Genomic DNA, 15,802 nt, shown 5'->3' with positions numbered 1-15,802 from the left:
CTCTGTAGCGACAAAATACAGACTTGTTCTTTGAGGTTGGAACATCCAAAATTGCACACCATCCAAATAATCCTGTATGTGGCTTTTATGCAAACATCCTAGCACTGTGCAGTTAAGGGGTTGCTCTTGTATGCTCTTCCTTGTTTTACTCCTCTAATGTGTGTTTTCAGGGACCTTGAAGGTGTCTGGCTCAACTTCAAGCTCCGGTTTCTTGAAACAATTGGTAATTGTAGTGTTTGAAACTACAAAATTGGCTTATGAATGGACTCTGCAATTTGCAGAGCATTCTTGTTAACTTGACTTGGAACATACAAGCCAAGAGTATTTGTTGGAAGAGGTGTCCTCAGAAAAGCCAGGTTCCTTTTATTAAGCATTCCTGTATGCAATAAATGTAATGAATAATCAACTTTCAAGCAAAAATATTCTAAGAATTGCAGTGATTGATTAACCAGACTGTTTTGAACTTCCCACGTATAAATGAATGGGTAAATGAATAAAATATACAGATTGCAGTTGCAAAATATAAAAAAAGTGACATATGAGTGATGAAAGCAGGTTAACAGTAGAGTAATGCTTTTCATTAAGGAACTGCCTGCATATTCATTAGAGCTAGTCGATTACTTAAAAAATATATTCATCAGATAATTTATTTGATTAATTTTACCATTATTTGTCAAATAATTTATTCAACAACAACAAAAAAAAAGTAAAATTAATGTAATAGTGCATTCATCAAATCTTATTGGACAGCTCTAATACTTATTCAGTTCTGTACATTTAGGTTGATTCAGGATTAGTAATACTGCTGCAATCAATGCAGAAAAATTTCCTGGCAAATCCATTACTCCGCTATTTTCTCATATACTCACAAATTTCATGTACTTAATACTCTAATCTAGGCTATTCAAAATGAACATCTTTCTTGTAGAGAAGTAAATATTCAGAGTTTAAGTTTTACGTTTTCCCACACTTCAATGTTGAGCATGATCTGACAGTCCATTGCTCCCTTTTAAATAAAAAAACAGCCCCCCAAAGCCAATCATCCTACACGAATGTAATCAGGTACACTGTCTCCTTAGGCTTCTTCACATTATTATTCCTGTTCTCAGTGAAGCAGGTCATGTTCATTACCCTTGATATTCTAAGGGGTACTATTGAAAAAGTTGTTTGACCTCTGGCCTCCATCATAACAAATCATACCACCATCTCACACTTTTTACTGAATATTTATGATTTGGAAAATTCTGTATAGTCTGTTTTTTGTTTTTTTGTTTTTCCTAAGGGTTATTTGTAACAAATGCCTCATTATGTTTCTTAGCTAGATGAGGAAAATATACTCTGTACTGTTTAGTGTATGAGTTTTAGAAAATAGCTATTTTAAAGACTTTTTATATCTACTCTTGTTCCTCAGTCTGCCTTTTTAGTGGAAATAAATTTCCTACTGGGACTGGCAATGGCTTTATTATTCTTTATGAAAAAATAATAGTCCCTTTTCATTAGCCCCTCTGTGGCTTCGGTTAAAGGTGTCTCCATCGCATTTCTTATGCCATTGTGGATAAAGTGGAAATAATTAATTACACAGTGGCATTAGGGACTGAGTCTGCAACTTTGCTTGAAACAAATTATTTCAAACCGCAATGTTGTTCAGCAAACAGCAATACCTGCTGTGCTAAATAGTCACTGAGTCTGAAAGTACTGGTCCTGTTCTGTTGACAGGATCAGCTTTAGTCTCCAAACCACAGTTTCCACACTGCCATACCAATGGATGCAGTTTCTCAGCAAGGCCAGGACCTTCAGGGGAAAGAGGTTTTTCCTTCTTTCCCTTTGACCTTCAAAACCATCATTAAAGCCCCTGTTCTAAGGTCCCTGGAAATACCTGAAATAAGAGTCTGTGACCATTAGTCCAAGAAATAAAAATTGCTTTCTCTTATGTCATTACATAGGAACAAACTCATATCCCACTATTTTAATGTATCCATGTATCTTCAGCCTCAGTGGATTTTTACAAGTATGCCACAATTGTCTGAACTGTCATATGTTTGTTTTTTTATTATTATTATTTTGTTCCTTAATATGCTTTCAGTGATTCTTTGTTGCCTTGATATAAGTACAATTACCATAAACACATACACTTACCCTAAATTTTTCATTGAGAGGACTCAAAATTTGCTATAGATAATTAACAGACTGATGTTTTCTGTACTTTCTTAATAATTACATACTGACTATATCCACACTGCATATTTTCTCACTCAAATCACATTTTCTTTCACTCTTCTACTGCCCCTTTGGTTCATCATTTGCAGGCATTTAGAAAAGTAAATTCATATTCACAGTAGTAATTTCATGTGAATATTCATTTTGGAAGAGAAGTGGTCATTGAAAGAGCTTTTTGTGGCTTTGAGTACAACCATAAGCCACAGCGGGTGATTTTGTGACCATATCCACAGCAGAATCATAAATACTTCTAAAAGGCAAAGGGCCAACTCCTTCGCAGGATCTGGTTGGCTGTGGAAGGCATGGACAGCTTCTGCCCACTATTCATAGCTCCAAAATGGCAAAAGTAGCCTGTTGTCAGACCCGATATCTCAGTCCTCTTGCTGTATCCATTCTGGTAGCTCTTCCATTCACTGGAGCTGCTTGTGCTAAAAGATAAAATACAACTATTTCAGTCCTTTTCAACTCTAAAAAATGCTTCTGCAGTGCTCCTGCATAAAGCTTCAGATACAGTGTAAGGCAGGTTTACATTTGTAAAAAAAAAAAAAAAAAAAAAAAAAACACATGGGAGAGGTCTAAGATGTAGTCTGAATCTTTGATGCACCTGTAATGAGTGCATCAAACAGCCTGATTTATGTAATTACCAACTCCCAAGTAAGTACACCTTCTCAGAGCTTCTTGGAAAAGGAGAAGAGCATATCTAATTACAATTATACTGAGAGCAAGACAGATCCTTGCCCTACCACTGGATCTACTTGGGCTAACATTTATGGCCAAGGTCAGACACAGTTCTATGATGGCTCATCCCTCCTGCCCTTGGCTGCAGAACTGAGGTTAAATTAAAATATTTAGGTCAGTATGTGTTTAGCTTTGCAATCCAATAAGAAATAGTACTGAATCCAGAAGACTGTGAGAAGCAGTTTACTCTGATGAAAAATATAAACTCCCATCTACTTATTTATTTATTTAGAGCTTTCTGTAAGTGTTCTAAAAATATAAGGAAAACTACTTAGTTATTAAATTGAGTCTAAACCTACAGCTTGAGGTATGTAAAAGAACAACTTTGAAATATTCATGTATTCATATAGAAAGTCTATGTGAAAATTATGTATTTCCTGAGACGGGGTTTGAAATAAACTAATTTAGCTGTGTTTTCACTTTTAAACAAGTGAAAGTATTAAAATCTTAGAATCATAAAAATCTAATCCTGCATTGCTGAAAATATTTCCCCAAAATACAGCCCGGAGGGGTTTTATTAATGTTTTTGTTACATTTTCTACTCCTAAATAAGGCTGCTGTTGTATACCTAAAGCATTCGAGAAGGTATATTCACTGGGGACATGATAATGAGATAAATCAGTCAGGAGACAAACCCAGACTGTTTGACTGCCAGCTTGTGTCCAATTTTATGCAATTAATATGGCATACATTTTCATTTTGAAGCTTAAACTGTTGTATTGTTAATAGCTTAATTCTGTTCTCTCCTGACTGAAATAACGATGACCCACTGAATGTTGTCATTTTACCCAGCCATTAGCCAGACAGACAGAGAGACAGAAATGTATTGCTCTCTGCGGCAGAATTCAGACCATCACAAGCTCATTAATTCAAACGCTCATAATGAGGGTCATTGTAAAGACTGATACAGATACAGCTGCTCTGAACTTCAGACATTTTTTGAAAGAGACAAATTCAATATGATATATGTAAAAAAATCAAGTATATGCCTAAGAGAGCAGCAGGAGAAATTTTCTCGTTCTTTTTTTTGTGAGATCTGACATCAGCATATAGATGGTTTCATCAATTATTGAGACAGGGACTAAGAAAGGAAAAGGGAATGATTTGGGGGCTTCATTTTTGAAGTTTGAATGTAAAGTGCTCAGACTGAATCAGAACTAGTATATCTGAATCTTTAGAATTAGCTGCCTCTTTCTTATACTGGCTTTTCTTTGTAACACTGGAGAGCCTTAAAAGGCTGGTGTTTAAAGTGTTTAAATAACTTTTGAAAGGCTGGAGTGTATCTTTTACACAATAATATTGTACATGAAATTACCAATTCCTTGGTCTCATATTAAACAATTACTCCATTGTTAAAACAAGAATTGTCTTTAGATAGTCCTGGCTGAGAAACTGCAGGGTGAGGGAGATCCAGGTCTCCCTGCTCCAGTGAATATTTAATTATTTATAGGGCATGGAACGGATCCAGCAGGGCTAACGGAGCGATAGTGGTGAATAGCTGGTACAGAGGCTAGAGGAATGAAGGGTCATATTATAGTCTGAATATTAAGTACAACAGAAAATTGTGCCCATGTCTCCTACATCCTGGATAAATGTCCTGTCCACAGAAATTTTTCATTGTTCAGAAGTGACTGTCCTTTCTGGTTTTAATCAGAAAAGCTATGCTGGTCAGAAAGCCTATTCTGGTGAAAATGTAATCTAAACCAATAAATATCTTACTGCTGATGAACTGACATTTTTCAACAAAAAACTGTTGGACAAAATTTTCTTGAATACCTCATCCTGATCTATTTCAGTTTGCAAGATGTCCAGGTGCTAAGTGAGCTACCTCCATTAAAGATGGACCATTTCCCTCTGAGCATTCAAGTGCTCTTTTGATTTGCTTTAAAAAAAATAAAAATAAAATTAAAAAAAAAAAAAGGAGAGAGGAAGGAAGAGAAAAAAAGATTTCTCTGTTGCAAAACTTGACAGCTGTCAGCTACCTTGATGGGGCAAAATGATGATATATCACTTCACACAGTATCTTACAATTTAATTGTAATTAATTATGAAAGAAACTACAACTCTTCAACATGAGTGCAAATATTTTTATTTGCAGGCAGATGTTTTGCATGCTTTATTAAATTTTGTGTATTTCATACCATTCAGTGCTCAACTAAAAATAACTATCATTCTGTACCTACACAGAAAGTGTTTCATGCAGTGTGAAGCACTAACATCATATTTATTTGAGGATAGAACATTATGCTACTCTTCCAGTATGTAAAATACGTACATTTAACAGTGGAATTAAGGATCTATTTTAAATATAGCAGTTGCTAAGCAATGTGCTATTAGCAGAACTCCAACAGCTTGGAACATTTAACATTTTAGGACCTATATGCTCATTTTTATATTATTACTTAGTTTGCAAAATACAGTTATAATCAACAGGAAAGTTTGCAATTTGCTCAGACAATAGACAAGATTGTTTCTCGGTGCTTTTCTGGATCTTCATCTTTGGAAAGAGAGCCTAATAAATATTATGTTTTGGTATCTATAAAACTCTATTATTTCCTTCTGCAAATTGTAGATGGGTGAAATTCTAGTGTGGTGGTCCCAGAACTGCTAGGAGTAGAAGCCAAAGCAGCAGCATCTTTCTCTACCCGTGCCCACTGTTGAGCAGTTTTCCTTCATTACAGAAGCTTAGGCAGAAGTTCTCTGTTCAATTAGCTGTGGTAATATCCAGACAGAGGCAGGAAGGCATCAGCAAAGAAATGTACAGAGCTATCCTGTCTCTGGGTAGAGGTAGCTAACATCACACAGATTTTTTCATCCTATCCTAAAATATATGTGACTGATTGAACAGAGCTGCCCAGACTAATTCCTTTGGCAAAACCTCCTTGTTGTTGACAAGGTGATTAGGAAAGCACTGGAAAATTTCTTTGAATTTGCAATTGTTTTTTCTGTCCTGTGAATTAATTTACAAGAGGAAATTATCCAGACTGATGCTGTCTGACTTGTGGCTGTGAGTCAGATCAGATCTTAGGACCTTTACCACTTCAGACAGCTGTGCACTCTTCCTTACATGCCTGCTTTGTGGTACCCACCACCACCACAGTAATGAATATGCGAACAGAACCATGCAGAACCCCAAAACACTACTGCACGAAGATTTAACTGTTCTACACCTGTTCTACTGCTCTACACCACAGTGTGCATCCGTGGTACATGCGAATGCTAGTAAAACCCATGACAGTGCTCGCTGTTGCCTACAGATCGGTTGGGACTACCACTCTCTGTGAACTGTAAAGTCTTGACAACATGGGAAGCAATGAGAATTTTGCCACTAATCAGTTCTATCATTTGTGAAATGGGGCCAGAAGTCCCTCCAAAGTCTTACATCTTCAAGATCCCTCACAAAGGTTATCTGAAAAGAGGTGTACTGACTACTTACCATCCTCCATTTAAACATGGTCACAGGCGTACAAGAAACCCTAGCTTGTCCAGATGTGTGGGTCTCTGGAAGTTATTCTGGGTGAAATAGATACATAAATGTTGTTGCCCGTATGTACAAAATCCTGATTCCACGGGATCCTAAGAATTGCCCCATTCAATGTCTATTTCACATAAACATATTTTAAGTTTCCTACCATTTGCTCATAAATGTACCGCAACATTTCTAGAATTTAAGAAAGCTAAAAACACTTTACAAATGTCTTTAAGGAGAAGTGATTCCCTCAAGATGTTTAGAATGGAGGCTGCTCCTATATCAACCCTTGTCTTTGATTAACCACTTAGAAAAAAGGAATAGATTAATTATTAAAATTAGTCTTGTAGTGCACCTGAGCACTGAGTGAAATCTGATTCCCACTGATATCTCAGAGGGAAGGGGGGCAGAGGGAGGGCTGAGGATGCTCAGCACCCCACAGGACTGGGCTTGCAATGACAAAGTCTGAGATTTGTGAAATAATGACTGGATGCAGTGTTTACTCAATAGCAGTTTGAGGTTGTTTGTTAAAAAAATAAAAATAAATCAGTTCTGGGCTTGGAATCACTGCAGTCCCCTTTTAGCCTATTACACTTGGCCAGGAGCCCCTCTCAGGACGTGCAGCAGTCTCTCTGACTGCTCAGCCATGTAATAACTCTGAAAACAAAGGCACAAGAATTTGCCCTGTCGTGCTGTAACATCGTTATTCACTTGATAAAACTGTGGCCGTGCCGCAACACTTCACGCTTTGGGTTTGCCCAAAGCTGCAGAGTGGCTCTGCTCATTATACAGGTAACTTCTCCCCAAAGCCAGCCTGTGGCAGCAGCAGTCCCCAGGCTGGCCCTTGCCAGGCCCGTGCGATGTCTGCCCTAGTTTGGTGTCACAGCTGCCTGCACACTTTGCTACGTTCCAGCCTGCTGCTTCTAGGCCTGCCATTTTATTCCCATTCACCGTGCCTGTCACCTCAAGGCAGCCTTAATTATAACGTCATCTAAGGCCTAGTCAACGGCACCTGAAGATTGTGCTTTAACTGCAAAAAGTGAACACACACAATTACAGCCAAAGTAAGCAAAAAGCACGGTATTTGGCTAAAAGTAGCAGCTGGAGGCTTTTTTAGATGCGTCAGTGTCTCTCATCCTCACTTTGTTCCAGCTAGAAAATTTGGAGATCCAGGATTCCTTGGGCCTATTTGTATTTTGGATGCCCTTTGTAGCCATCTACTTCCATTTATTTTCACTTGAAGCTCACTTTTCAATATAAATGCAATATGTCTTAAGTGATCATATCTTGGGTCAGACATTTGGGGTGTTTTGACTTCCTGGCCCAGCTGTTGAATGGCTCTTTGAGGATATCAGTTATATGAAGGCCATTTCCCTTTTAGCACTATTCAGTCCAACCATTCTATGTGAAGTTTTTGAGGTTACTGGTTTGCTCATGGTAAAGAGCATGCACGGTCTCAGGCTGAAGCAGAGCATGTTGAACTTCAGATACCTGTTAAAATACCAGTCTTCTCCAAAGACTAGAGCTGACACATTATTAACATTAACTTTTTTTTTTTTCTGCTAGCTTTACCCATGATTTCATGTTATTCTTTCCCCTAAGTGCTGCTGGATTTTTTGCACTTCAGGACAGTTAAAACAACTTTATTGTTACCTAACTGAGGTCCTCCAGAGGACAAAATGCAGTGCCAGAGGGCTCTAACTTAGGTTGAAAAGAAAAGAAAAAAAAAAAAGAAAAAGAAAAAAAGTTGTTTAAAAGCTACCGTTTTGAGACACTGAACATTGTATAAAGCAGTCTATGCACTTTGCTACAGATATTTTTTATTAATGGAGTGCTTCTAAATGGGGCAAAAACCTACTTAAGGCTTTAATAAATCTTGGAAATGAGTGGGTATTTCAGAAGTTAAGCTCACCTTCATTACCCTGTAACACTACCTCCTGCGAGGCTACCTGAGACTTATTGCACCATGACTGCGTTCTGGCAGCTGACTCCGAGAACCGGTGTTAACCTCTCTCGTTCCCCTGAAATGTACAGATTATTCCCATCAGAATGAATTGATGAATGAAAAGATCATAGTTAATGGGTATTACTTCAATGCAGAGGGCAAAATCCTATTATCCTGTGCAACAGACAGTGTAAATAGTATTTGTGTAAAGGAGCCCCACTGGGATGAAGAGAAATGGAGTCTTCTACTGCGAGGCCCCACATCTGCCCCTTGCCAGCCCCATCCTCGCTCAGCAAAACCTCTCCAGTTCTGCAGCTGTTTTCTGTGGCCAAAGGATAATGGACTTTGGCCCACAAAGCTTCATAAAGAGCCTATTAACAGCAATAGGAAGGCTCTCATTGACATTAGTGATCTTGGTGATGGGCCGGCAGGGAGGAAGGCTGGCTGTGCGGTTCATGCTGCGGTCTTGCTGACAGCTTCTGAAGAAGTAGCAGGGTGTATTCCCTGTGCCCGTGGTACTTTGATCACATTTCACCCTATCTTTTCCAGATTATTTTAATAAGTACATTAGTTGGGTTACACAGATTATAGCGTGCGCACCATGTTATTTGATATATTGTTCACCAACAAATATAAGATAAAAAGTAAGTCTGTATATAATTACCCACAACTGCTGACTGACTTATAATTAACTTTGAAAAATTGCTGGTTTAGGAGATATTATAGATTACAATTTTAAATACAAGGAGCTTCAGAATAGCTCTCACGATCAGTGCAAGTACAAGGTATTCAGTGAAGGATTAATTCCCTAAACTGCTAATCAGCTCTATCTCCTGTCTTATCAAATTGTAAATACATTATGCCGTATTAAAGTATGAGCATGCAGCTAATTAAAGCAGAGCCTGAATTTAATATCAGATACTCCCCCTCGACATAACAAAAATGTTCTAAGGACATACATAACAAGTGTTAACAAAAGAAAGTGATTCTTTTTAAAGTGATGCTGTGCTCCTATAGTAGGCTTTTGTTTTCATTTTGGAGGCGCTTTTTTGTTGGGTTTTTTTTTGGCTTTTTTTGTTGTTGTTTTTTTTAAGAAAAAGAAGGAGGGAGGAAAACCACACAGTCTTTTTGAAGAAACAAGTTGGAGAAGGTATTAATTCTATTCAGTCTACAGCTGTAAACCCACAGGAACCAACCAAGGGATTACAACCAAGGATCTACAAATAGTTTCTGGATGACATCCAGATAAAATTTGGTTCAATTATTAACATTGTAAATAGATTTTCATGTTAAATGCTGTGAACCAAAATAAGGGTTTTCTTTTTTTTTTTTTTTTAAGCGAGAGAGCAAACCCATTCACATTGTTAAAGGAATGCAGTAGGAATTTAAGTGAATGATCAATGAAGCCTATCCAAGCAAAGGTTCAGAACCATAATTGAGCATCATTTACGAAACTGCTTCTTTTAGTTGCTTTTTTGTGTTTCAAACTCAAATAAAACAATGTCATTATAAAGGCAGAAAATAAACACACATACACACGCCGATATTATTCACGAATGAAACGAACATAAAATGGAGGAGAGAATACTGAGCAAAGAACATTTCAACCAAAGTTAGTATCTTATTTTTTGTGTGTGTAAACCTCAAAGTTTTTTGTGCCACTTAAAAGTTTTCACACCCAAAAGACCTCCAAACATATGATGTTATTAATGTGATTCAGAAACAAAAGATATGCATTTTGTCAAATCTACGCAGTATAATAGAAGGGGGCGAGGGGGGGGCTCTTTCTTTTTTTTCTCATTTCTTCTCATTTCTTCTCTTTGCTTAAACATCTCTACTTACAAAAAAAAAATCTCAGCAGGAAATCGAAGAGCTTTACCAATAAAATCAATAAACATTTGCAGACTGTTGGTAGTGATACTGTTGAGATAAGATAGAGTTACAGCCCTGTTTGATCAATCTTTATTAAAGGGCTCATATTTTTTTAATAGACGTGAATCAGAAAAGGATTTTTTTTCCCTTCTGGCACTGGATTCTCTAGGTTTCATATACACAGAAACTATATCTGACGTGTTTCATTTAAATGTGTAACAGTTACTGAAATTCAAAAGCACCCTGGTTTGAACTAAAAAAGTTCTTCTCTTTCCTCCCCCCAGGTTAATTTGCTGGCTTTCGGAGTGATTATTTATAAAGTATTTCAACACACTGCAATGTTAAAGCCAGAAGTTAGTTGTTATGAAAATATAAGGTAAGTTTGTCATTTAATACAAATTCTACCTTCTGTAAGTTTAAATACAGATGGAGACTAAATTAAGGATTCAAAAATTACCATTTAATTTTCTGGAAGATTTGGGGGGGGGGGGGGGGGGAGAGACTTTTTTTTCTTTCTGTTATTCCCTCATATAGATTTAAAGGTAGATTTTGCAATCTTTATTCCTTCTGAGCAGTGCTTCATGCTGTAACACTGGGCTTGTGGGAGATGTTCGAGGAACACAATGAGTAGCCCATGTCAACTGAAGGGTAAAGGCTGATGGAAAGGTTAAAGTAATAATTTCCTTTTTTTTTTTTTTCTTAAACACTTTCTACAGCCTCTATGAAAGTCAAAACAGATTTCGAAACTTATGCCTGAATTGGGACCAAAATATTTGCCTTGAAGTAAGAAGGCATGTAGAAATCCAGTGATAAGAGAATCAGGCCATTCATAGTTTTTGTAAAAAAAAAAAAAAAATCTACAGGAGGACATTGTGCTTCTTTGGTGTTGAGGTGTGGGGGGGTGTTTCTCTCCAGGATTTTTACTTTGCATGCTGCTATGATTTTTCCATCAACTCACTCTCTTTAAAACTGATTTATAGGGACCTTGAAAACCGTTTGTGCAGGAAAAGCTGAAGTGTACTACAGGGAACATTGAAAACAACTTACTGTTTGTGTTGCTTAGGAACGCTCCTGCAGTTTCAATGCATTGCACTAGATTTATAGTTAGGATTTAGCAATTGTTTGATTGATTACTTTCTCTTATTCCTCACCCTTCGTAGCTTCATGTGGTGAGCTGGTTTTAATGAAGTTGAAAATTATTCATTTTCAGAGGAACAGTGCTAAAAATGTCTGTTGTTCAAAGGAAGTCCTGCAATGACTGGGCTGAGAAAGAATAAGAAAGTAATCAGTGGTTTCATTTCCAAGACAACATGCTGCAATTTGCTCAAGTCTGTGAGCAGGGCTCTACAGCACGTTGGAAAAAAAAATCATAGCCAATCAGCTCCTATAATTTTAAAGTATCAATACACTGACCCAGGAAATATTTGAGAGTATTTGTGTTCTAAAAACAAAATATATATATTTTTTAAAAAAGACAAAGAATGAAAGAAAGAAAGTCTAGTTTTACAACTTGCACCGTCTTCTGCAGTGAACCTGAGAGGCAGCCTGGGAACCCTTTGATGTCATGCACATGTACTGACCTAAGAGCATACTGTACATTTTTCTGGGTTATTTTTTGAGGAGGATAAGAGGGGGGAGGAGAAGTGGGGGAATGCTTCATAACAGACATATGTTTTTCCTTGGGGAATTACACTAACAGTAGATTTAAATCAAATCATATGGTGCTGCAGTACACCAGAGAAAACATATCTGAAGATTAAAGAAGCCAGTGTTTTAAGGCCCTCCAGTTTTACTCTTTTACTCTTCTGCAGCGATTGTGTGAGCTTATTCGTGGCACAGTACTACAGCACACCCTAAAGAGCAGCCCATGCATTTGCACTTCTCAGGCCGTTGCAGCTGAAACCAATTGTCTAGGCAGCATTCCCCTTTCCAAGCAGTGAAGGGAGCAAACAGCACTTGCCTGCATGTTGTCTGCAATGTTCCCCCAGGTCCTGTGCCCGAGGTGCTCTTGCTCTCCTGTTCCTTCTTGGGGCTACCTGGATCTTTGGTGTCCTCCATGTCGTACAGGGATCTGTGGTGACTGCATATCTGTTTACAATCTTCAATGCGTTTCAGGGGATGTTCATCTTCATATTTCTTTGTGTGTTGTCTAGAAAGGTAAGTGTCCCCTTCCTCGTGGGGAAGTCACGTATAACCATGCAGGCACATGTCCAGTCTTGAAGCCAAGTTGTGGTGCGAACATTTTATCAGAGCAAGGCAGGAATTCCTTGTGCCCTTGTTGGGGGTGGAAAGAGAAGAGGGGAAGTATATTGCCGTTGCCTGTGGTAGAGGCAGAACAACTGTCTGATTCTTGCCTTCACACATATTTTCTCCCTTTCTTTTTTTTTTAATATGAAATACAGAAAAATGCGTTTTAAAAATGTAGAACTCATTAACCAGATGAAGTAACGTAATGGGTTCAGTAAAGCTCAATTCCAGTCTTTGCAGCTAGTAGCAGGATTCGTATTACCCACACAATTTTGAGATTATCCTTTTTCAGTATCCTGTCCTAAAGAAGAAAAAAAAAAAAAAAACAGCTCCACCTTAAAACATCTAGCAAAGGCATCAGTGCACAATTAGTTGAAACACATATAGACCTATTAATGTTTCATGTTCCAATTCTATATTTTTATTTCAGATTCAGGAAGAGTATTATAGGTTGTTCAAAAATGTTCCTTGCTGTTTTGGCTGCTTAAGATGAACAGAAGGAAAACCTGCATGAGCATCATGGCGTTAAAAGGGAGCAACCTAGACGACGTCGTTATGGATATTACAGGAAAATATGGTATTGTGAAAGTATAAAATGACCCAGTGAACAGGCATATCACTTAACTGAATTACTGACTGGTTTTGTACATACATGTGCATTCATGCAAAGCATTTATTTTGTGCTGTATACAAAGAGTATACAAAACAAACTGGATTATTGCAGAACATGTATTAATGAAGACCAGGGAAAGAAGCAAATTTCTAAAGGATCTCAGGACTTTTCATGACTTATTTTTTAATATCAGAAACAAAATATATCTGAGGTTCTTGAACAAGAGATACCAGAAACTAACTGGCACAGCAGATTTTTTGAATCGCTTGCTAGTAGAAACTTGCTCACTGTCTTTTCATAGTAATTAGCTTCTTACATTAAGTTCTATATGGCCATCGGCAGGGAATGAGTTCCATTGAAGAGTCAATAGATAAAGATCTGCTACAGTCCAGATACAGTTTCCTTTTGAAAACATTTCTTTTAATTTAAAGTAGATTAAAAAAAGGATTTTTTAAAATATTATTCTCTTATCACTCTGAAATATATATTTGTATATTAATCATTTCTTTATTTTTGTAACTGTTAAAGAACTGTTTAGATCTAAAGAGATGAGATCAGATCTGATACAAGAATGGTGGAACAGCCATTCTGTAAGTGAAAGATTATTTTGTGAATACTTTGAAAAATATCTGGTTCTTGTTTTAATTTAATTTAATTGCCAAAAAGACTGAGATCTGCTAAACTGGCACTATGATTTGGGAGGCTGTGGGAAGGAGATGCTTTCAAAAGTTTGTCACAATAGAGATAGTTGGAATCCAGACCTTGTAGGATCAAATGAAAAGTAAAGAGGTAGAAATCACCCATGGAGAAGAATACAGATTTAAATTTGAGGTCATGTATGTCCATATTATGTAAAATTGTAATTACAGCAGTTTTCTCTATTTGTAGCATCTTTGATTCAAACAGTTGTCTTCCTCCAAGGCTCCTGAGTTTGGAACGCTTATCCTGTGTTTAACCTTAGGAACATACACAAGTCTGCTGAAATCAAAGAGAGAACTTCTTGTGATGCAAGTTTTGCTGCATCAGGACATGAACATGTTACATCAGCAGTTCCGATTTTGCCATTGTGTTCATTTTAAAAGTATGCTTTAATTTCATCCTTTTAGCACATAACTTATGTGAAGTGCTGAGCAATCCTTAGCCCATGTGGCCTTCTCAGGAAGTGTCTAGGATCTCAGATGGAGCCCAGTATTTTTACCAGTCAGACACTGTAAATATGTAGTTGTTAATACATTCCACTGTTTTGTCTATTAAAATAAAGGACTATTCTGAATTTTATTTATATTAAAGGGAACCTTTTTTAGTAATGGTCAGTTTGTTTGGATTTTATATGTATACACAAGGTTTTCACTGTATGTACTACAATGGCAGGCTTCATTAGGTATATTCCATATCTCTATCAAAATTTTGGAAACCAAAAGAGGAATTCTTTTTCTGAAAAAAATATTATTTTTTTTGGTTGGTCCTTTGAATGTAAAATATGTGAATAAACTGAAGTGCTTAACTTTCACATTTCAACATACTTCCTTTGATTTAAATAAATACAATGGAAAAGTTCTCATGGTTATATATTATTCATCCTGAATTATTTGTTATATTTCCTTCGATGCTCTATATGTTTTTCCAGGTTTGCAAAAATGTAGTTATATAGTACTTAAAAGAGTATTTTTAGAATGATATCTACTAATGCATCATTTTTAATCTCCTGCAGAAAAGTAACCTATAGTAAAACTGGCTGGACAAAGAATCATCCCTAGTATAATGACTTCAGCGTGCTCAGTGAGATTGAAAAAGTTCTTTGGAAAGAAAATATATCATGAAGTGTTTAGGTTACAATAGTCTTTTTAATGAAAGAACATCTTTTATAGGAAAACTGTGCTCTCCAGTCTGTGGGTCAGATCTTCATTGAAACTCTGTTTTCCTTACATGCAAAGATGAGTTTTCATGTTTTAATACAGTACATAAGGAGCAAAGAAACTTTGTTTAGATTCGTCACCTTTGAGCCTGAAGGATAGTGTAATTGTCCTTCCTAATGCGCAGAGAAATACTGGTGAGAAATAAAAAGGTTTATTTGTCACAGTCCTTAGTAACACAAGCCCCTAGCAGAAAGGAGACACAATGGACATAAACCGAAGGAAAAAAAAAAAAAAAAAAAGATGTTTCAACAAGATATCAGGAAAATCTTTTTCACTGTGAGGACAGTCAAGCATTGGAAACAGTTGTCTGGAGAGCTTGCGCAGTTGTATTAAAACCTTGGGAGGTTTTTAGGACTGGATAAAACCTCAAGCAACCTGATTTCTGCTTTGAGCTGGAAGGTGGATGAGATGACCTTCTGAGGTCCCTTCCATCCTGAATTTTTCCATGAGTCTAGGATATGAAATATCAAATTGGAAAAATAACAGCTGGGCATTAGTAATGGGCAAGTTAAGGAAACTTGTGCTCAAGTGCCATGCATCAGCTGATGGAAAAACAGTTTGTTTTTCTGTGACCTATTTGTCAGATTGACTGGTAACTAGTTGTCTGGTTTGAAAAATAAAGACTTTGCTCAGCATCTTTTAAGATTGCATTCTTTTGAGAGGTATATGACACCTCCAGTTGGGGCCATCAAGAAAAAAAATACCAGTGACTGACAAGACAGATAAAAGTAAAATGTTAAGGTTTCACTGTGAAAGCAAGTGCTTGCTGAAGAGAGAAATTGTTT

At 37.0% G+C, this 15,802-nt stretch overlaps 1 protein-coding gene across 8 annotated transcripts in view; it reads left to right on the top strand.

The window, feature by feature from the left end:
- ADGRL4 (adhesion G protein-coupled receptor L4) overlaps nucleotides 1-14,658 on the top strand; it is a 74,825-nt gene extending 60,167 nt beyond the window's left edge. For all 8 annotated transcript variants that reach the window (XM_080602304.1, XM_080602305.1, XM_080602301.1 and 5 more), the window contains 3 exons: nucleotides 10,526-10,617; nucleotides 12,230-12,398; nucleotides 12,919-14,658. In XM_080602304.1, the coding sequence (XP_080458430.1) occupies nucleotides 10,526-10,617; nucleotides 12,230-12,398; nucleotides 12,919-12,981 (324 nt within the window). In that variant the 3' untranslated portion in view covers nucleotides 12,982-14,658. The remainder of the gene's footprint in view (nucleotides 1-10,525; nucleotides 10,618-12,229; nucleotides 12,399-12,918) is intronic.
- The last annotated feature ends 1,144 nt before the right edge of the window (nucleotides 14,659-15,802 follow it).

The sequence above is a fragment of the Anser brachyrhynchus genome (assembly GCF_964034855.1).
Source record: "Anser brachyrhynchus genome assembly, chromosome: 8".
NCBI lineage: Eukaryota > Metazoa > Chordata > Aves > Anseriformes > Anatidae > Anser > Anser brachyrhynchus.
This window is presented reverse-complemented; position numbering and strand designations above follow the sequence as displayed.